Source organism: Plasmodium knowlesi, assembly GCF_000006355.2.
Source record: "Plasmodium knowlesi strain H genome assembly, chromosome: 4".
Lineage (NCBI taxonomy): Eukaryota > Apicomplexa > Aconoidasida > Haemosporida > Plasmodiidae > Plasmodium > Plasmodium knowlesi.
The window spans coordinates 179,061-201,547 of record NC_011905.2 but is presented as its reverse complement, the minus strand read 5'-3'; the positions used below and the strand labels follow the sequence as shown (position 1 = coordinate 201,547).

The 22,487-nt window shown below is 42.4% G+C and overlaps 6 protein-coding genes across 6 annotated transcripts; 2 read left to right on the top strand and 4 right to left on the bottom strand.

Moving 5' to 3' along the window:
- Window positions 1–279: 279 nt before the first annotated feature.
- Window positions 280–2,778, bottom strand: PKNH_0405100 (origin recognition complex subunit 5, putative; the record flags this gene model as incomplete). Its single annotated transcript, XM_002257840.1, has 1 exon — window positions 280–2,778. One exon carries the CDS (start codon window positions 2,776–2,778, stop codon window positions 280–282), a length of 2,499 nt encoding a protein of 832 aa, XP_002257876.1.
- A 1,549-nt stretch (window positions 2,779–4,327) lies between these two features.
- PKNH_0405000 (palmitoyltransferase DHHC11, putative) lies at window positions 4,328–6,610 on the bottom strand (the record flags this gene model as incomplete). Its single annotated transcript, XM_039113854.1, has 10 exons — window positions 4,328–4,406; window positions 4,598–4,688; window positions 4,794–4,881; window positions 5,004–5,039; window positions 5,171–5,266; window positions 5,487–5,548; window positions 5,807–5,929; window positions 6,054–6,175; window positions 6,342–6,400; window positions 6,548–6,610. 10 exons carry the CDS (start codon window positions 6,608–6,610, stop codon window positions 4,328–4,330), a joined length of 819 nt encoding a protein of 272 aa, XP_038969466.1.
- Window positions 6,611–8,170: 1,560 nt separating this feature from the next.
- On the top strand, window positions 8,171–12,907 carry PKNH_0404900 (DEAD/DEAH box helicase, putative; the record flags this gene model as incomplete). Its single annotated transcript, XM_002257838.1, has 1 exon — window positions 8,171–12,907. The coding sequence occupies one exon, from the start codon at window positions 8,171–8,173 to the stop codon at window positions 12,905–12,907; it is 4,737 nt and encodes a 1,578-aa protein (XP_002257874.1).
- Window positions 12,908–13,206: 299 nt separating this feature from the next.
- Window positions 13,207–16,512, bottom strand: PKNH_0404800 (conserved Plasmodium protein, unknown function; the record flags this gene model as incomplete). The annotated part of the gene is made up of 2 exons (XM_002257837.2): window positions 13,207–13,287; window positions 13,399–16,512. 2 exons carry the CDS (start codon window positions 16,510–16,512, stop codon window positions 13,207–13,209), a joined length of 3,195 nt encoding a protein of 1,064 aa, XP_002257873.2.
- Window positions 16,513–17,104: 592 nt separating this feature from the next.
- PKNH_0404700 (conserved Plasmodium protein, unknown function) lies at window positions 17,105–17,881 on the bottom strand (the record flags this gene model as incomplete). Its single annotated transcript, XM_039113853.1, has 2 exons — window positions 17,105–17,170; window positions 17,324–17,881. 2 exons carry the CDS (start codon window positions 17,879–17,881, stop codon window positions 17,105–17,107), a joined length of 624 nt encoding a protein of 207 aa, XP_038969465.1.
- Window positions 17,882–18,683: 802 nt separating this feature from the next.
- Window positions 18,684–21,950, top strand: PKNH_0404600 (conserved Plasmodium protein, unknown function; the record flags this gene model as incomplete). The annotated part of the gene is made up of 1 exon (XM_002257836.1): window positions 18,684–21,950. One exon carries the CDS (start codon window positions 18,684–18,686, stop codon window positions 21,948–21,950), a length of 3,267 nt encoding a protein of 1,088 aa, XP_002257872.1.
- Between the last annotated feature and the right edge of the window lie 537 nt (window positions 21,951–22,487).

The following is a 22,487-nucleotide window of genomic DNA, read 5'->3' as shown; positions in this document are numbered from 1 at the left end:
TTTCTCTTTTTTTGTACCATTTTGACGCTCCCACGCGGAACACCCTTTAACGGTTGTATTTCGAATTAGTGAAGCCATACTCACGGGAAGGTTAAGTTGGAAAAAAAAAAAAAAAAAAAAAAAAAATATCGGCACCGTGGTGTGCAGTTGAAAGGTGTACCCAGCGGATCTGCCGAAATGGTAACTCGTAAACATTTCTTCATCTGTCTGGATATTTCTTCACCCGATTTGATGTGTTCACCCCGTGGGATTATGCCCACCTGTGGAGACACGGAGCAGTCACAGAATCAACTCGTCTAGGGGGATCTTGAGGTCTCTGGCGATGCCGCGGATAGTATCCTCCGGAACCTGGATGACTAGCTTGGTGTAGGGGTCAAGGGATTCGTACGAAGTGGAATGAGTACTATCGGAAAAGATATTATTCCCTAGGGAGGAGAAATTGTTGGTGGAGTTGAGAAGTGCGCTCCCACAGTAGCCACTCCACTGCACTCCATTCATCAAGCTATTTCGGACCAAGCAAGACATATTGTTTGCAGAACAGAAGCTTATAAATCCCAGCTGGATGAGTGTATTTATTTGATGACAGATGAGACTGTTGAGTGTTAACTTTTCGTTGAAGAAACACACAAGCACACAATCTGTTATACATATCCATCGAATGAAAGTAAAGTTTTTCGGAATCGCCTGACCAATTAATGTTAAGATGGATTCATTTTTACTTCTACCCTTTCTCTTCTTGGGTAGGGTAAAGGCACCTCCCTTTACAGTCGCATTGAAGAAACGTTTATCTGTTAAGGGTAAATTTCTAGAAGCCAGATATGCGCCTACAAGTAGAACTCTTGAATAGAATGATAGGTCGACTTTATTTTTTAAATTATTTTGGTTCAGGAAGACGGAATCAATTAGTTCGAATGTAAAATGACTAGCATGGTTGTAGGTAGCCACTCGGATATGTGTATCTATATTCCTTTGTAGAGCGTTCATATTTTCTACGATGGGTTCTAACGTGCCCTCAAGGATGGGTTTTATGAAAAGAGGCCACATGTGGGCGCATATAAACAGAAGCTCATGGAAATCGCTCTTGTAGTCTTTATAGGATACATTAATTATGTAGTCCACGTATCTGCACCATATGTCAAAAATTACTTCGTTCTCCAGGATAACGTTCTTCCTTTTTATTAGAAACTCCCTTTTGTTTTCCTTAACAGAGTAGATTTTTAAATCCTTGTCGTTGTATGTGAGGAGCGATTCGAAACACATGGTGTTGTAAAGTCGGTAGAGAATATTCTTGCACATGTCTGCTGTGTAGGAGTCAAACCACACGGTTGGGGGTTGAGGTAGCCCATCAAATATTTCGTCCGGCAATGGGGATCTATTGATTAGGATGATGCAGAGGCCTCTCGTTGTCTTGTTCGCTTTCGTCATGTCGTTATATGGGCCTCTTATATATTCGTGGATTCTTGTTAAGGCATAAAATAAATCTGGGTGGCTTCTCACGAGGTAGCGCACATTATCCAGGATGAACACAACTGACCGGTCGTATAAATTGTCTTTGTGAAGATGTTGATTTGGAAATGTCATTCCCTTGTTTGTTTCGTCGGATGCATTTCCATCGCCATGGTGAGGATGATTTTTTCCTGGACACACATCCCCCCCTCCCCTGCCTTCCTCGGGCCGAAAGGACAAGAGTTTATGGAGAACATTAAAAAATACATCTGTGTTCGACACATGGTTTGGAACTAACTTGGTAGGATCATACGTATAATTTGTGAATTCATTTGTCTTTTTATATTCCTTAAATTCATACAACAGACTTGTGCTGAGATCCTTTAAAATTGTATGGTAAATTACATTTTTTGCAGACTTACCAGATTGGTATAGAGCCATTAGGCAGTTTACATAGGCGAAGGGCACGTTCTTTAGCTTGACAAAACTTTTGACGACTTTTGTTTTCCCCATGCCCGGTAAGCCTAAAACCTGAATAACAGAAATGGGATCTCTTAAATCACCGAGAAGGTTAACCAATCGGTGCAATTGCACTTCCCTTTCAAAACCAAACATTTTCAAACAACTGATGTATGCCTGGAGAGTATCGTGGGGGATGGCAGGGATGAGCTCTCTGAAGTATTCCTGGTCGATCATTTCGTTCAGTTCTGCGTCGTAGAGCTCATCTGCCGGGTCGTGCGAATCGTGCGCATGGTGGGAAGCGTTGGACTCTTCGTCGTCTTCGTGCGGCTCTGCACCGTTTCTGTGCGACCCGCTTTCCACATCATCATCGTCATTGTCGTCGGAGTCATCATCATCATTATCATTATAATTATCATTATAATTATCATTATCATTATAATTATCATTATAATTATCATTATCATTATCATTATCATTATCATTGCCGTCATCATTGTTATTGTCTTCATCCTCCGTATACTCATCATTCGTTTCCTCCTCCGCGTCATTTGCGCCCCCCTGTTTGCAATCCTCTTCATTCTTCTGCAACCCCGCAATGCTCATCTGCATTCGCCCATCCGTTGGGGCCTCGGCCGCGCGCCTTCCTCCGTTGTTGCAGGAGGCACGAACATCGCAATCTTCATGGCCATCCGAATCATCCTGGCCGCTCCCATCAGAGTCGGCATCGTCTGCAACGTCGGTAGCATCGGCATCATCATGACTGCCATTCCTCCTCTGCTTCTTCGGAGAGCTGAACCCGTAAATGCATTCTTTCGCCGTTTCGTTGCAGTCGTCAGAGTTAATATCACTGTCGTTTGCCAGCTTATGCATCGTGTTCTTCAGAAGGTATGTTTCCTTCGTGATGAGTATCGAACGGTAAGCCTGGGTTTGTGCGTCTACCTGTTCTTCTCCCCCCTCCCTAGAAGACAAGAAAAGGAAAGACGGAACACACACGGAAGGAGCTCCCCACACGCAGAGCAATACCGATGGGTAAAATAAAAATAAAAAGATCGACCACTCGTGTGTTTCAAATTGTAGGCACACAGAAGTGGCTGAAGATGGAACGGTCCCGTTTGTCAAAAAGGGTATATAGTAGAGTCAAATGGTTATATAATAGTGCCAAAAAGGTTATATAGTAATGCCAAAAAGGTTATATAGTAATGCCAAAAAGGTTATATAATAGTGCCAAAAAGGTTATATAGTAATGCCAAAAAAAAAAAAAGAACCCACACCTTTTAAATGAGCCAGATAATTCAAATCAAAACGGACATATAAAGTTGAATAATAAAAAAAAAAAAAAAAAAAAAAAATACGGGGGCATTCCACAAATGACAGAATGTGCGTGTGCTCGTGGTGAACGAGAATGCTCTCCTTAGGAACAAATATGAATAGAGGGGACCACTACTAATTAAAAAGGGAGGCATGGTTAAGCAGCCGACGGGGTGGCCGTGCTAGGAGAATGATAAATGAAACCGTGATGTGCAAGGTCAAATAAATTCTGCTCTTTTGAAAAGGCGGAAATAAACGGAACATGGGTGTGAACTCAACGCACGGAAAAAAAAAAAAAAAAAAAAAAAAAAAAAAAAAAAATTATATTATATTATATTATATACACGCATAATGTTTATGCGCACATGTACAATTACGACAAAGCGGACACGGAATCTCGCACCTAGGAATAACTCCCCCGTTCATGGGTACAGAAGCATGACTAAAATAGGAAAAGCATATGAAATAAATTACAAAGGGGTACTTTTCCTTTTCGCCTGATACGAGCCCTAGGGATCAACATGTGCAGTTAAACTTTGTAGATGCCTATTGTGCAGAGTACGCTCAGCTTTCCGCACACCCGAGTGAACACACACGCGCGCAGAAAGAAATTCATACTGACCCGCACACGATAGAGGTGACAGCCTTTCTACGAGCAGAGTTTTCTCCCGCGGTGGCTGATATGAGCGGAGTATCTTCTTACCCTTTTCAGTCGCACCAATGGCTTGTACCGTGATTAGAAACGATGCAAACGTTTTTCATGAAGGGGTAGAGGAAACTAGGAAAAAAGTTGCACGAAAGGAAAGCCCCAAATGACAGACACAAGGAAGATGCACCCCACCTTGAGACAAGCATATCGATATATGAAAAAAAGTAAAAATAAAAGGGAAAAAAAAAAAAATTGAAATTCAAATTATTACGTTTGCGTGCGGTGAATGCGGCTGCGCATGCAACAAGTAACAAGCGGAAATGGATCGATTGAGTGAAGAATGACCCGTGGAGGGGTACACAGTGGAGGTCGCCCAGCCGAAACATGGGTACGTGTAGTTACCCCTTAGTGCTTTCGCAATTGTGCTTATAGAGTTGTGCTTAAACAATTGTGTGCTTATTTTTAATTTTTTTTTTCCTCTTCAAGGTAGTTTTCGCGTGAGGAAAAATCCGACCGCACTGTTCCATCGATGGGAAGAAACCTGAGAAGGAGCGCCGACGGAGATGATTCTGTTAGAGAAGAACGATCCTCTGCAGGGTAATTCATTCGGCTACACATGCACGTATTTATGCATATAAATTTGTATGCACATGTGCATACATTTTTTTTCTTTTTCTGAACGGATCATATATTTCTTTTTATCTTTTCTTTCCCTTTAAATCAGCACTGTACCAGAGACAGCAGAACGGCTGGCCAAAAACATCCACGAGTGACTCCCGGAAGGGCCTCATTTCTTTCTGTTGGTTCTTCAAGTACTCAATCCCTGCGCGGATGGAGCAGAGGTGCCAGTAAGCATGCACACTAACACACTTCTATGTTAACACATATATACGTTGATACACTTCGGTGGTACCTCCCGTACATATACCTGTCGTGTTCGTCCGAATCGCGACATACTGATCGATCAACATGACCAACGAGAACACCCCAAACAAAAGGGAGGAAAATGTATTCAACTGTAAGGGGTGAGAGAGAAAAAAGGGGAAGGCAGCTGAAATCAGGACAATCCACCTAAGCACATACATATATACACTGCAGAAAAGGTGAAAACTCTTTCGCGTAAAAACAAAAGGCATACCACGATAAGGAAGAGGTCTGTTCTGCTGAATATGCACTGTCAAAGAAAAAGGGGGGGGGGGAGAAAATGAAATTTTCACTAGGCAATATAATATAGTTCGAGGGCACTACAGAATAATGCCTTGCACAAAATTTGCCATCATGTCTTTGAGTGTCGTCGTGTGGTACCTTCCTATCGGTGTTCAATCTTGGGTTCCTCTGAACACATGAGATCATTTTGTACATAAGGATGAAGGCGCAATTGGTGCACATGAGCAGGGTGTACTGCCGTGTGCAGCCATGCGTGTAAACCGGTCATGCAAAAAAAAAAAAAAAAAAAAAAAAAAAATTAACAAATTAATGAATTAGCTAGCTGATCAATTAGCCAAATGCCGCTCATAAGGGGGTACAAATGAAATGCTTGCTAAGCGAGAAAAACAACTTAGCAAATTTTTTGCTCTTTCCGTGTTTATGCATTCTCCATCTAGACAATTTGGGGACTTACGAAATTGAGGAGGATAAAAAATTTCTGGTTATACTGTCCGACGCAGCCATTTATCCAAATGCCTTGAAGGGAAATTTAAAGGGGCGAGGGGGAATGAAAAAAGCGAACAATAAGATGAACGAAATAATGAATTTTGTATCGAGCACAAGTGTGTCTCCACAGCGTGATCCTATATCTACGCGAACGCGTGCGTGTTTTCCTTCCATTTGAGTTGCAAGCTACATTTCTGACGCTGTCCCCTTCTCGGGGCTTCGCACGACCAGACACTGTAGAATGTGTCTCGTTAGCAGAACGTCACGCCAGCGCCTCTTTCCCCGTACAGTGGTGATCCATTTTGATGATGCATCGATTGCAAACAGAACAGTGGTGAGACCTCTTTTCCTTTAACAAGTTACACTTCACGCACACGTCATCGCGACGCTCCTGTTCGTTGGTTCCTTCTCCTAGAAATGAACATCGGGATGGAGAAAATGAGAAGATATACATGTACAGGTAATTTTTACGTGAATGAAAAAAAAAAAAAAAAAGGGGGAGGCACCAGACGAGGGGATATCGCAGATTGCTCACCTGTCTTTCTGGGATCTCTCGTTAACACCCCCGGGTTTTTAATGAGGCATTTGACGTAGCACCACAAAGTCATAAGAGCGCAGAACCAGAAGGAGAAGAATGATAACACGCGTACTTTCGTTCTGACGTAGGGAGCAAAATAAAAAAAAAAAAAAAAAAAAAAAAAAAAAAAAATTGTGATGCAGACATGTATCAATCCTGTATGTGTGCGCATTTTTAGGACTTGTCTCATATAGCGTCTCTGCCCTTTTCCTCCCATTTCGGGTTCGGACAGAGATTCGTGTTTACGCAAAAGTTGAGATGAACTTGGGGAATAGGTACATGGATTGCAGAATTAGGGCGCATGTCTGTTGATCAGGAGGGGGAGGATGGAAGGATGCTTTGTGGCGGTTTGAACGCTATGTTGTTGACACTTTGGGAGACATGTTGTTCGAAATGTTGCATGATGAACAGGCTGAACACCACTCTAGGGGGTCTTTGGTTCCTCTCCCTACCAGAAAAACGAAGAAGGACCTATAAAACGCCAAAAGAATTTCCCCCATGTTTAGGGTTTTCATTCTGTGTGAATACTTTCATAAAAGAAAAAAAAAAAAAAAAAAAGGGGAGTCACATAGTTTAAGGCAAGGAACGAGCATATATCTCCCTGTGTGCATCCACCGATGTGTACATTTATGGGTAGTTTAACGATCTTAAGGATTTTCTTTTAATAAAAATTTTTCGTTCTTTTTTTTTTTTCTTTTTTTTTTAAAAAACTCGCCATTCCGACTTGTTGATAGAAGAAGGATAAATCTTTGACTCGAAGAACAAACGACCATTTTGCATGCACACACTTGGAAAGAAATGTGGCGAGGCAAAGGATTCACAGAAAGGGGGGTCTTGGGGATCGAGTTCGTAGGACAAATTGTTTCACACTCTAAGTGATGAGAACGCCATATGAAATGACCCCATCCTGGGGACAACCCACGCAGGGATTACAAAACCGTTATTGTAGGTCAAATAGGCCAAAGTCAAAAGGTGATGGGGAAAGGAATGTGGTGGAAAAAGAAAAAAAAATATTGCAAAGTGAAGGAAGGCTGAGGTATGGATGCACATATCTGGGTGTACATAAGAGGGGATATATGAGACTATGCGACTTGTTATGTGATGGACTTGTACTTGTCTTTTTAGAAGTAACATTGAAGGGGGATTGATGAAGGAAGATAAATCTCACACCTCCTCCCCGATTAGCATCCCCATTTTTTAATATAGTTTTTTCAGCTGTTTAGAATGGACAGAAGAAAATTGTATACCCTTCGAGGTCCAGTCAAAAATATATATATATTTTTTTTTTTTTTTTTTTTAACATCTCAGACTACAATTGGTGAGTCATTCATCATGACCATTTAAACTGTGTAAGCACACTCACACACACACTGTGAGAGGCGTTGTGTTGTGTATTTACTCATGAGGAGGGAATTTTTCACCCCCACCCACACATATGTGTAATGTCTAGTCCTCATTTCGCTTTGAGCATCCGGCCGTATGTACAGCATATGTATCGGTCTGCGGTCATTCCTGCTGAACGTTCACTTATATAAGCTTTTCCCCCATTGGAAGGAAAAAAAAAAAAAAAAAAAAGAAGGATAAATTGTGAAGGGAAAAAGTGAAAAAAAAAAAAAAAAATCCTTAGCAAAGTTATCACAAGGCAGACTTTCTTAATCAATCCAAAGGGATGCATTTCACCTCTACACACACATATGCTTCTGTCGATACGATTGATACGGTGGATTGAAAAAAAAAAAAAAAAAGGAAGGAAGAAGTGAGAGATGGTCTACTACGAGATGTAATAAAGGACAAAGTAGCCTTTTCTCTACTTTTTCTATTTTTTTTTTTTTTTTTTTCCCACTTCGTGCGGTTTACTTGTCCCGTTTGCTGGAAAAAAAAAAAAAAAAGAAAAAGTATCCATCCTTAGTAGTCACATTCGCCGATGCGAATATTCGGTTTGTTAATCCACCGTATATCTATTTAATCCCATTGGAAGATTACAACATAAAAGGGGGGGGGAGGTGTCCTCCTACGGTAGACAAAACATAGCAACTCTCAGTAGGTGGTATAATAACCCCGTTGTAAATCGACCAATGGAGAAAACAGATGAGTATTTGACGCAACATACAAGTGTGGGTGAATCGGGGGAGAACCCAATTTGTCGAGGTGAAGGAGGATCTTCCTTTTGTGCTCTAAACATGGAGGGCACGCGTGTAGATAGCTTGAACGAACATGTTACAGGAATAAACATATCTACAAAGCAGAGTAACATGCATGAAGGTGGAGGAACTCCCACATTAGTAGTCCAACCAGATGAAGACACATTCGAATTGACTTCACCTCTCCCTCTACACAAAAGTGATAAAGAATCTAAGGATGGAAATGAAGGAAAGGAGACTGAGGAAGAGGTGGACAATGAGGATTACCTTTACGTAAGCGAACATCTTAGAATAAAAAAAGACAAACAGATATTTGTGAGCAACGCTCTGAATGATTACATCAATGAACACCTGAACTTCTTTAGTACATGTGACAAAAAATTTTTTAAAAATGAAAATGGAGAGGCAGAGAGGTTTATGGAAATTGGATTAAATCTGAAGTACTTGAGATATAGAGACCGAATGAAAAGGAAGAAAAGGCGGGTTGTGAAGGGGGGGTCCAAGGATTCCACTGGTGTTACTTCCTCAGTGGAGGCTATTACGAGGGAAGAACCCACCAATGAGAAGGCCTCCTCATCCGACAGCAGTAGCCTCTTTTCCAGCTTGTCTTTGGAAGACGACCCCTCCGAGGAGAGTTCCTGTACATCGGACGAGGATATACTTGAGAAGTTGCATTTCGATAAGGAGTCTTTACGTACCATGAAAAAGTTAGAACGATCCAAGAACGATTATTTTAAATACCTGAGCGATTTGTGTATCAAGTACGACATGATGAGTCGCTTTACTCTTCCCTATTTTGAGCGGGTGAAAGGAGCCATTAGGAATTTTCCTTTTGCACATAGATCGAGAAAAGATAGATTACAGGGACACATGGAGACAATGCAAGCATTTCTAGAAAATGAGGAAAACATCAAGAGGATTGAGCTAAGTCAGAAGAGGTTGCGATCTGATGTGGTTAACTCGATGTTTGGTTTTCACATCATCAGTGATACTCACCCGATGAAGGTTCCCATTAAGGGTGTGAATCGGTTGGGTGGGGGGGAAAGCGGCTCGACTATCACCACGTCTACTTGCAACACATATAGATACAGAACTTTGCAGAGCACCAAACGCGTGAAGACATCTAACCAAAGCGGAAATGCCTTGAATGGGGAGGAGGGAACCAAGCGCAGGAGACGACAAGGTGTGACGAAGGTAAATTCTCAGAGGAATAGAATCCACGGGGAGATGGGGAACGTACAGGAAAGAGACTACCTAAATGATTACATAAAGAAGGTGGAGAGGAATTCAAAATTACACAACAAAGTGGGAACTATCAAGCAGTATATTCTACTGTCAAACTGGAATGACCTGAGGAATCACCACCACACGGTGAGTGTTCTATCTGACCAACGAAGGAATAACGCCAAGATTCTCGCCAACCTGTGTTACGAACAAATGAAGTTAATTGAGGAGAATAGAAAAATAATTATCGAGAGGCAAGAAAAGGAACGTTTGAGATTGCTCAAGGAGAATGATATGGATGCATATATTAATTTACTGAAAAATACAAAAAACAAACGGTTGCAGGAATTGCTAGATGTAACTGAAGAGTTTTTAGCTAACATGTCTTCATGTGTCCTGTGTCAGAAGGAGAGTATATTAGATGTAGAGTCTACGAATGAACCCACATCAATGGATCCTATCTACCCCTCGAAGGGTGGAAACATTACCATGAAGTCTAATTACAAGGATGCGAGAGAGAAGTACCTTCTTGTGTCACATTCAGTTAAGGAGAAAGTAGTGCAACCGTCTATCCTTACCGGAGGTACTCTGATGAAGTATCAATTGGAGGGGTTGGAATGGCTCATTTCCCTGTACAACAATAATTTAAATGGAATATTAGCAGACGAGATGGGTCTTGGGAAGACCATTCAGACGATTAGTCTATTTGCGTATCTGAAGGAGTTTAAGTGGGATGGAATATGCAGTGGGAAAAATACACATGATGGTGTAGGATCTAGACAACGACGAAACCTCGTCATAGTACCTTTGTCTACATTGCCAAACTGGAGTAGCGAATTCGAAGCGTGGTGTCCCTCCATTAAGGTTATCACTTACAGAGGAACGAAGAGTGAAAGGAGAGGATTATCAAAACAGATTCTGGAATCTGAATACGACATCTGTCTAACCACTTTCGACTTTGCCATTAAGGAAAAGGCATTGTTGATAAAAATATTTTGGACATACATAGTGGTAGATGAAGGGCATAGAATGAAGAATAGCAAGTCAAGGTTCCATATTATTTTAAAGAATTTTAAAAGTAAGTATAGGGTACTATTAACAGGAACACCTCTACAGAACAATTTGTCTGAGTTGTGGTCTCTTCTCAACTTCCTCTTGCCAAAGATATTTTCTTCCTGTCAAGATTTCGAAAAGTGGTTTATACGACCATTACATAATGATAAGGATATGCTAGACGTGGCCATTACAGAAGAGGAGGAACTCCTAATTATTAATAGGTTACATAGTGTCCTTCTCCCCTTTATGCTAAGGAGAGTAAAGAAAGATGTGTTGAAGTCATTACCGAAAAAGTACGAATATAATGTACACATAGATTTGTCTCTGTATCAGAAAATGCTTTATAGGCAGATTGAGATGAAGGGGTTCATGCAAATTAACAGGAATGGTTCCATTACCAACAAGTCCTGTCAAAACGTTATCATGGAACTGAGGAAGGTAGTTAACCATCCATATCTATTCCTTCAAGAGTACAACATTGATGATTTCCTAGTAAAATGTAGTGGGAAATTTGAGGTTCTGGATAGGATGCTACCAAAACTGCTAAGGTTTCGTCACAAAATTTTGATTTTTTCTCAGATGACCAAGTTGATGGATATCCTTTGCGATTATCTGGACTATCGAGGGTATCGGTTCCATCGCCTTGATGGAAATATCGGTTTGCAGGAGAGGAGGAAGATCATCGAGCAGTTCAACCGGGATGGCAGGCATGACGATGCTCACTCTGATGGGGGCGGCCAGGATGATTCGGATGGCGTGAGTGGTACTTTGCATTGCGACAGGGTGAGTGGTACTTTGCATTGCGACAGGGTGAGTGGTACTTTGCATTGCGACAGGGTGAGTGGTACTTTGCATTGCGACAGGGTGAGTGGTACTTTGCATTGCGACAGGGTGAGTGGCACTTTACGTAGCGACAGCGTTAGTGGAGCAGGTGTAGAGCAGACGGGGGATACCGCAGAAGGGAATTGCATCAGGGGAGACCTTGTACATTGTATTGAGGGTGACCCCCTGGATGAGCCAAACGGAGGGAATGACGAAGCCATGATTTTCATGTTGTCTACTCGATCCGGGAGTCTAGGACTGAACCTACAATCAGCCGACACCGTGATAATCTTCGACAGTGACTTCAACCCCCACCAAGATATACAAGCCATGTGTAGGTGTCATCGAATTGGACAAAAGAACATCGTGAAGGTTTTTCGATTCATCACACTATCTGGAGTAGAAGAACTCATTTTCCAAAGGGCGCAGGATAAATTAACTATCAACGATAAGGTCATACAAGCAGGTCTGTTCAATAAGATATACAGTGATGAAGACAGAAAGAACAAGCTTAAAAATATATTCCAAAGGAATCAGAAGGGACAAGTGACGGCGCAGTCCACCAACCCACTGGTACTGAACTACTACATGCAGAGATCAGACGAGGAGTTGAAGTATTTTCTCGCATTCGATGAGAGGTACTTCGGTTCCGAGTTCTACGCACATCTGGAAACTCTCAAGCGGGAGAAGCCAGACGCGGCGCAGTTCACGTATATGAGTGAGGACGAGGAGGGGAACGGCAAAATTGGAAGTGCTCAAGTGGACAGCGACGGGATGGTTGGCGACCGAGTGGAAGATGATAAAGTGGAAGATGATAAAGTGGAAGATGACCAAGTGGAAGGCGGAGAACTACCTCGCAAGGAACCGCCCATAGGAGAAGCCCCCTCGTGGGCGGAAGAACGGAGCTCGATTTTGAAGGAGGAAAACCAAAACGAAATCGAGAAGGTTTTAATAAAAAGCAGGAAGCTTGTAAACAAGGACGAACTTCCGTCGTATCTATTTTACGACGACACGAACGACGGGATCGAGGTGGAGTTCAAGAGGACACGCAAGCAAATTAACGTACACCTTATGCAGGAGGAGAATCTCTCCAACGTGGAGTTTCTGCAGATGATTGATTCAGGGGTGGAAGAGGAAGTGATGCGCAGCGACGCTGTGATGGAGGCGGAGATAATTGAAGGGGCGAAGGGTGAACAAATCAAGGGTGAAGAAGCGAAGGGTGAAGAGGGGAAGGGTGAACAAATCAAGGATGACGAGGGGAAGGGTGAAGATGCAGAGAATGCGCCGACGAATGGCGACCTACTAAATGACGACCCGGCTAATGATGAGGACCCGCCAGATGCTGCACCCCCCCTGGGCACGTACACCAGTGACTCACCGCACAGAAAAAGAAGTCCGTACAACTTTAGACGCTCGGGCACCACGGAGCGAACATACAGTACCAGTAATGGGCGGACTAGCGAAGTCAGTAGCGTACCTTCACAGAGGGGAAAAAGGAAATCAAAGAGCCCAGGTGAGGTACGTCTAAATCAGGAGAAAAGGAAAAGGAAAAGTAGGGGATCGACATAGGGTAGCGATTTCGGGGGTGACAAAAGTGGTTGGCTTCTCTTATCTAGTCACCTGCATAGATCCCTTTGGATATGTAAACACATGCAGCAAATAGGAAGAGTTCCTCCTGTGTGATAAATAATTTTTTTTTTTTTTTTTTTTTTTTAATAGACCTCTTTTTTCACTTCCTTTCATTTTTGATGGTTTAATTTTAGAACTGTGATTTTTCTTATCGGGCATCTGTTGAAAAATGTTATGACTGTGGAGGGGGGGTGGTGGTGGTGAACATGCTTTCCCTCGTCTCCACAGGGGATATCACGTTAGCAAGGCTTCCTTCTGAGGCATATGTCAACTTGGAAGGGGTGATGGACGAGCTCGCTGATTATTTCACTTTGGGGAGCCTGCAAAATGGGGGGGGTATAAAATGGAGAGAGTACATGTTTGTACTGTGCGGCGGGACATTACATGAGGGATGAGCAGCCGATATTTTCTTGTTCCGTTTCTCTCCCTACCACGTGTACCAGGATAGACAGGATCTGTTTGTGGAGCCTGGACGAAGAAACGATCCTCCCGTTGTTCAAGCTCCTCTGCATACTGAGGGAAGAGTCAATGTAAGAAGAGCACAGTGTATAAGTCTTGTGCAGTAAGGATAGTTGTGTAAGGGTTAGCTCATTCAGTCGGGATGACAAACATCGCCCACCCGAACGCTTTTCAAGACAACCATTAGGGTGCTCCTCTGAAAGGTGGAGAAGTACAATCTGTATAGCCCAAAGGATACTTCGCGCGTTGGCTACGTTTTCGAAGTAGTGGGTTTCATGGTGAATTTGTTTCTTCATAGTTGGTTCATCAAATGGGGGATCCGAGCTTCCTCCGCTACCACTTGCTAATTTGTTCTCCCGTAGAGGTAAGTACCTTGGGATGTACTCCCCACTGTCCATTGTATTGCATGTTATGAAGACATGTGATTGATTTGTCTGTCTAGATGAGTCTCCCTTATGGATGCGTTCTCCTCCAACTGAAGTCGTCAATCCAGTAGGGTAATTCGCTTTCACTCTGTTCTGTTGGATAAGAGGGGTGACTCCACTCGGCGTGGTGACAGTGCACACAGAAGTTGTCTTCCCCTCTTTGTTGGAGGTGAACTCATCCATGTCTTCCATAATGACATCGACATGGTAATCAGGTGGAGTAATTTTTATGAATGGGATTATCTCTTCTTTCATTTCTTCACAAGTAGGAATGGATATCTTTGCAATTTGATTCTGAAGGCTTTGTTTTTTTTTTTTCTTTCTTTTCTTTTCATACTTATTGTTTCTTCCCCTTTCATAGACATCTAAATTGTGCGCGTAGAAACTTAACGGGGAACCTAAATTTTCTCCACAGTGGTCATTCCTTAGGTGGGGGGAGGAAGACATACCTCTGAAGGCACCTCCATAAGTGCATTGTTCCTCCTTTGCACTTTCCTCTGGAATGCCACTTTGAAGAAAAAACTTTTTCAGGACATTGAAAAAGAAACGTAAAAAAATCCTCCTATTGTGTTGATGTATTTGCGTGCTAAGAAGAAGCATAGTTTGAATGAGAGGAGTTAAAGGCAATGACTTGGGTAGTTCTACGACGGGAAAACACTTATATATATAGTACCTACTGGATAGTTTGAAAAAACTGTGGGTGATCTCCCTGGACTGGATATGCAATATCGCATAGCAGAGCAGTGGAAAATCTTCTATGCTGATATGCGAGAATTTTCTTTTGATCAGGGTGAAGACGTAGTCCGCCCACTCTTCATCCAAATGTATATCCTTTTTGATGAAGACATTCAGTAACCGTAGTAGTTGGCTGATTTTTACACTTTGGAAGTTTCTACGGGGCGCATGTTCGGGTTCAGGTTCGGGTGCAGGTTCGGATGTTGGGTTCTCTTCCTGCCGTATCTTGCTGCTTCTTTCCCACCATCTTCTCTTATTCCTTCTCCAATCAGTAACTCCCCGCGATGCGCCCCTCCGACGAGGCGGTCTGTACCGATTCACAATTGCCAAGAGCAATCCATTTTCTGTGTAGTCTAGCTTGTCGTACATATTTATAGCCAATCGGATGAGTTCTTTGGAGCTGACCTGGTCTAAATTGTCCACAACATATGCGGTGATGCTATCTAGAAGATTCTTATCGTAATAATTATTCCTGGCACATAAGGATAACACTGTGCAGGCTTCCCCCACAGTGTATTCATTTGTTTTTTTTTGAATAGCAGTGCATAGATGTTGACTTATGCGGGTGATTGCTCTTGTCATTTTCATTGTTCCAACTTTGAGATGTACCTGTGTGTCCCCTTTGCCTTTCTTTCTCGCTTTCATCAAGTAGTCCACCGCGGTTAGGAGTTCATCTGGTGGGAGATAATCACATTTGGTATTTATATAATCTGCCAGTTGGGCTGTGAACGATTTTGACGGCTCACCCCGCTTTAGATAGAACTTCCCTCGATGTAATACCTGGATGTACTTCAAATATCCATCTGTCAACTGTTCCCATCTACCTAAAACAAGATAAGTACACTCCTCCATCAACCTATTGCAAATCTGCATTTGAAATTTAAATTTTCTCTTCTTCCATTTAGAGTAGGTCTCCTGAAAGTGGTAATTTTTCCTCCCACATGGAGGAAGTGATCTATGTGCATTTCCCCCTCTTTTCGATAGCATGATCCTTCTATGCAATCCCTTTGCTGAATGTCTACACGGGATGGAAATCCTCCCGCTGATTCCTTTTACATGACAAGGTGGTACACGCATAGAGGGAACTCCATTTCGTATTAACGCAACATGGCCGATTTTACCCCAATGGGTGGGCGCTTTCTGTAGCCTAAAAATGGATCCTCCTTTTTTTACCTTCAGAATTTTTTTTATTTCGATTCTCAGTTTAACGCAAGACTTTAGGAACTTCAGACACGTCTCCTGGTTGGTGTTTGCCGTGCATCCCATTCTGATAATGCACCTTAAAATGATTATTAAGAAATTGTATCGGTGCCATTCCATGGACGTGTAGAAGATGAAGAGGTGCATTAAGTCTACTATGTCTATGGTGTCGTTATTGCCCCGTTGGAGATGTTCGCTGGGGAGGTAGTGCACTTTGTCATATGGGCTGATTGGACCATTTGGACCATTTGGACCATTTGAACCATTTGAACCATTTGGTTTGTCCTCCTGGGGACGGTGAATTATGTCTTCTTCCCATGCCTGTAATTCTTGGGAGAACACATGTGCCAGATCCGCGTAGACTGGGTCGTTGCGCCCGAGTAGGTGGCGCACGTTGTAGAAGTTTTGTATGGTTCTCTTTAGCAGGTGCACTTTCGGCAATCGCTCCTTTGACAATCGCTCCTTTGGCAGTCGCTCCTTCTGAAGATCTATACGTGCATCTCCTGAACCCTGAACAATTCCATGCGAAGTAGAACAGATTAACTTGTTCCCTGGAGAAGATCTCGTGGGCCCCCCATCCAAACCCACCTTACAGAGGACTTCCCCGAAAAGGGATTCCGTAACTCTCCGTTTGAAGCGGAAAAGTGTGTACCTACCGCTTCGATTCCCCTTCTGAAGTTTGTTTTTCCGTTCCATCCATTTTATTATTTCTCTTTGGTAATGCATTGATCCTTGGCGAAGTGAGTTCGATGTCGGTTTTTTCCCCTTTGAGTTGTAACAGTATGCCTACACGCGCCGCTCACCCATGCGTGTGTGCAACTGACGAATCACACAAATCATTCCTATACTGTCAGAAGAAACACTGGTAGGAAAAGGGGGGGGAGGGCACGCATTACACTTTCATTTGTTCGAAGTTACCTCAGCGTAGGCACTTCCCAATACAACTTGGATTTTGAAAAAATGCGAACTGTTCATGTATATAGTTAAGCGAAGGCGTCATGACAAACTAGCCGCTGCACTTTTTATGTCACGATGAATAGTGTTTTTGTGGTGAGACTAAAAGGTGGAATCCCCCTTTGTGCGTTATTCCTTCCGTATGAGTAAACAATGAGAAAAAAAAAAAAAAAAAAAAAAAAAAACGGGAGGAACAATCAGGGAGTTACCTTTATACGTGTGCGCATGCACCGGGGGAATCATCTACAAGGACTTTTTTCCCCCCAAATTCGAAATATACAAAAAAAAAAAAAAAAAAAAAAAAAAAAAAATTATTTTAAAAGCAAAACTGAAGGAAATAGCCTTCCATAAGAGGAGGCATTATCTACAACATGGTGGGATTCTTCTTTATCGAGATGACGACTGCGGTAACTCGTCGCTCCTTGGTTCTCTGCGAGTGGGAAGAGAATAGAATAACGTGGTGTAAAGTGATACAACACATTACGTGGTGCAAACCAAATGTATGTAGCTCTACTGCAGGGACAAAAAGAAAACTGGCGTAGGATGCCCCCTCCCGCGGGGAGTATGATAAAACGAGACCTACCTCCCTGTACTTGTGCAAAGCGGGATCATAAGGTTGCTTTGCAAAGGCAATAACAGCATCGTAGTCATCCTGTAGGAACTCCTCCTTCACGGTGTATGTGTTCGATATCACGGTATCATTCATATGTAGTGTTTTGCTTATAACGTCTACATTAATGAAAGAGAAAACGTCGGCAAACTTTTGCTTTTTATCTTTCCTTGCCATCTGCTGTACCTTCCTTATAAAATTACAATAAAAGTTGATAACATCCTGCAAGATGTATGATGCTCTAAGAATATTTGTTCCAACGGCATAAATGGACACTTGGTCTCCTTCGGATGGGTTACATAGATTGTTCGGTTGTCTGTTGTCCCCATCAATTATCAAATCCAATTGTTTCGTTCCACTATTAAGAACCTTAATTACTCTGTCATAATAAATTTTTATTGGCTTTCCTGACGTTATGTATACATCTGTTTTTTTTTTTTGCAACACGGAGGTGTGTTCCTTTTGGATAGTCTCCAGGGTCACTTTGGTTTTTTTTTTTTTTTTTTTTTTCTTCTTCATTATGTCGTCCATGGTTTCAGGGTGAGATGGGATTATCTGGCTTGTTACTTTGTCTGCGCCTTTCAGCGAGGAGTTTTCACATGTGGTATAATTGGCATGAGGGGGTCTAATCAAAAGGTGAGTTCGGTATGTACGTCGTTATGATGGGTACATATAAGTAGTAGAAGAATGGAGCAATACGAATGGATAAAGGGGGGGGGGGGGGCAGGATAGATTTAATCCGCTCGGTAAAATGAGCAGAATGATTGGATGAAGGTACCACCGTGGCGAGGTCACCCATTTTACATTCCCTTATTGAGTAGAGCATAAACATGGCGGCGTGCAAATTTGTTGGATTCACGCGACGGTAGATGGAATAAGCACAGTTGCAAATGCTTAAAAAGGAAAAGGCGAAGGAATTTTTTTTTTTTTTTTTTTTTCGCCCCATAAGTAGGTGGAGGAGTGCACGTATATATGCAAGTACTCCTGTTGTGATATGTACATGTATGTATGTATATTTTTTTTTTTTTTTTTTTTTTTTTTTTTTTTTTTTTTTTTTTTTTTTCTGCAGTGGAAACCCGCGGTTGAGAGATTCACCCCACAGAGGGAAGTCCCGCGTATGTTACCTTTCGAGGACTCGCGCTACACGCGTATCGTCTCCGTGCGGCTACTTCGCTAGTCTAAGAGAGGGGAAAGGGAAACCGCATCAGACGGCATAGCCGCGTTGCGTCATTGTAGCGTTGTACAATTGTACCGTTGCATAATTATAGCGTTGTACAATTGTACCGTTGCGTGTCATTGGAGAGCGTTGCCGCTTTGCAAACGAGCTCGTAACATGATTGCCGCCGCGTGTAAGCTCTCCAATGAGTTCCTCAGTATTAAAAGGGAGAAGAAAATGCACCGCTATGTGTTTGTCTACACACGCAGATCAGTTGCCCGGTCCTTTGTCGGGATTGCCATGGGGAAAGGCGACGCACGTAACGGTACAAGCGCGAGTGAAGGAAAAAAATGCTTGCGACATTTGGTGAGACTGCAAAGGGAGTTATATTCTTTACTGAATGTGAACCGGTGGAAATATCATTTGTCGTCCCCATCGGATAGACTACACAGCCGGGCAGCACCAACAGAGCTTTCAAATGAAGGATCAGTAAAACTTTGGAATGAAGATTCAGTGGAAGTCCCGGTCGAGATCCCAAACCACCTGAACAGGTCAGTCAGAAAATTGCACAAAGGAACCCCCTTGGAGGAAAGAAACACCATGATGGCAAAAACGGTGGAGCAAAAATACATCGATGAAACACTCAATCGTATGTACAGCCTAATGAGTAGAACCGCCCTGAGCAAAGTTCTGCAACTGAGTGAACAAGTAAGTAACAAGGATCTGTACAAAACGGTTTTAATGAAGTACTTCCATAAGATTAACAGAAGGGATAGAAGGGGAATGCGTCGCGGAAGGAGCATCACTTGGTGCGGAGGCACGAAGAATGAGTTGTTAAGTTTCTTTCTCATGTGTGCAGACTACTACATTCGCATGCAGGGGGATAGAGACAACGGTACGAAAATACACACCTGTGAGAGTAACGAATTTGAGAACACCTCCGATGTGTGCAGAGACGTATTGGGTATCCTCGCGCAGGGATTTCGCACAAACTCAGGCACCTTCAAACTGAAGGAAATGAACGACTTGGTATGTGCCCTACTCCGACTGAAAATGGTTGATCCCTTTGTGGTGGACGAGGACATCACGAATGATCTGATTAAAAGATTTTCCTCCAGACTATTACGACAGAACTGTACTGTGATAGAAAGGGAGGAAGGTGAACCCAGTAGTGAGTCGTTATCCCGAAACAGTGAATTGACATACCCGAGCGAAGATAATGACGGGGGTAGACCCGCAGTATCTCCAACGGAACAACAAGGTGGCGCATCCCCATCGAGTGTAATCCACCTGGGTGATTTGGCTAAAGTCCTATACCAAGTTGTCACGATAAATAAGCGTCTTGTGGATAAGAAGAAAGACTCTCCATTGGACAGATTTACAAAGGAGCAAACACATTTAGTGAATGCTATCCTTGCGTATTCAAAAAAAGAAATAAAAGAAGGCAAAGTTGTTAAGGATAAGCTCTTCTGGCGGAGTTGCACTTCCCTGCTTTACAGCTTAACCGTCCTGTATAACAAAACATTGCACTCCGATTGTGTGGAAATATATGATGACATAATGAAGGAATATGATGAATGTTTCGATGTTTACTCGGATCAACTCCTTAGCCTTAGCTGCCAAGAGTTTAAGAATTTCGGAGAGGAGTACTGGCCTGAGGAAGGGGTAAAGAGAGAATGTCTTCTTCGGAGTATTTCCTATTTTTCTAACTCCAAAGTGACGTCAATCAAGTTCGTTCTTTCGATGAATGAGCATCCTACGGAGAAACAAGGGTTCCTCTCCCTTGAGGAATTAATCAAGCTGTCGTACGCTGTGACATTTTTTTACAAACAGTTGGGTTCTTCTGGGGAGGGCATAAAAACGAAATGGAATCACCGTGTAAAGAGAGTTATCTCTTCATTGTTGATTGTTACGGATGGGTTTGTGGAACGCGCCGTTTTGGATGTCCTTACAGTGAAGAAGCAAAATGGTATAGACGAGATAAAAATGCGCTCCTTACTTAAACGCCTAAGTCATTTAGCAAATGTGTATTACGAACACCACATTGGAGACATGAAGGTTCTGTGTGCCTTAACCGTCTTAATTAGCAAATGCAGGGATGTAGATCTGGTGGTGCTAAGCAATATATTAAATATTTTTACAAAGCTGAATTTTTCCTATGAAGCTTTTTTCGTCTGTTTGTTCTTTTCGAATTGTATGGGAAGGGGGCACTTGGGTGAAAACGTTTTGCGGGCGCGCTTTTTCGCGCAAAACGAGGGTAGTAGCCAAGTTACCTTAAGTGACCAGACTGATGAGACGAACGCTGCTCAGGAAGAAAAAAGGAAGCCGATCGCCTTCTACATATGGAGGGCTTTCCTTAAATGTGTGAAGAGGAGCGTGGCAGACAAGCACAAGTTGAAAGACCTCTCCCCTGTTAATATCACCAAACTTATGAATGGGTTGATCCATTTCAAGTGTCTGGATAAGCAGTCGATAGAACTTCTGATGAAGATAATATCAGCGCAGTATAGGAGAGGGGAATCAGTTGGAATTATGAACCGGGCGGGTCACAACACAGTAAATACCGATGGTGAAGTAGTTGGCTCACCAAACTTCAACCTGGTGTCCCTAGGATCGTTGCTCAATTACATGAGCATGACTGACGACATCCAATGTTACGATGCCAAGATAAAGCTTGTTCAAATGATAGCTGACAAAGTAGTCAAGAGAGAAAATTCGTTCGATGCAAGATTGCTCTGTAGCGTTTATATCAGCTACGCTAGATTGAATATACACGACATAGGTCTCTTTTACATAATAAGGAAAAGGCTTCAATTGAATGAGTTAAATGAGGTGAATGTGTTGAGCTTGCTTTCCTATATGAATAAAGCAGGAATATATGATGAAAAAATTTTACGCATTTGCTTTAATAATGCCTTTGCCAAGTGGGAAATGAAAACCAAGCAACGATTGTCTTATGGTGTTCACCTTTTATTTATTTTAACTTCCATAAGTCAGACTTTTCTTTTTGACAATTTCTACACAATTCTTTTCCGCGCGTTGAAAATAATTTCCTATGTGTACAGTGTGTGCAAAGATGAACATGAAGATGAAGCAGAGAAAAAAAAAAAAAAAAAAAAAAAAAAATTATCGTACAATTTTTTTTCCATGTTGCTTATCAGTCTGCACACATTTCACCACTTTTTCTTGGACATCCATTTGGGGGGAAATGGGAAAAGAGTTTTGGACAATTTGAACAGAGAGTATCTGAAGATTTTATATTTTTTTTTATGTCAACGTTGGGAAGTGATAGAGGGGATGGGCGCCACCAATTCACAAATTCAGAAGAATGTCTTGACCTCCCTGCGGCAGGTGGTGAACAAAGACGTATCCATCTGCTATGAGTACGCCCTGAGCGGCACGCCATACCTGGTTGACATGGTACTGCAGCGGGGGGGGGGGTGATGTTCAGAACAAACGATGAAGATACACAGCGGTAAGCTCCATCTGTTGTCTCCACCCATCCTCTCCCACTGCTGTTTTCCTTCCCATTTCCTTTAGCAACTTGCTTAACCTTTCTTAATACTGTTAGCGCTGCGCGCACCTTTGCCCATCAACAATTTGGTAATAAGTCGTAGGAGTTGGCACAAGACCTAAATGCAGTTAACCTTGGCGATTTTCCCCTCGTCGCTATGTATATCCTCCCCCGACCTGCCAAATAATGTTGCGCTTGAAATCAGTTTTCATTGCCGAGCTTACAACAAAGGGTGGATATATTAGGGGATTCCTCCATAAAATGCAACAGTGATGAAGCCGAACTAAGGGAGGTGGGAGGCGTGTAAACTCTGTAGCAGGAAATCCTACCTGCGGGGAAAAAATCGTTTCTGTAAGCTTCGTTTTCCTTTTTTGTTCCTCATCGAAACGGTTTGCGCGACCCCAGGGAAAGCGCCTCCAGTGCGTGCTTAAAAAAAAAAAAAAAAAAAAAAAAAAAAAAACTATATA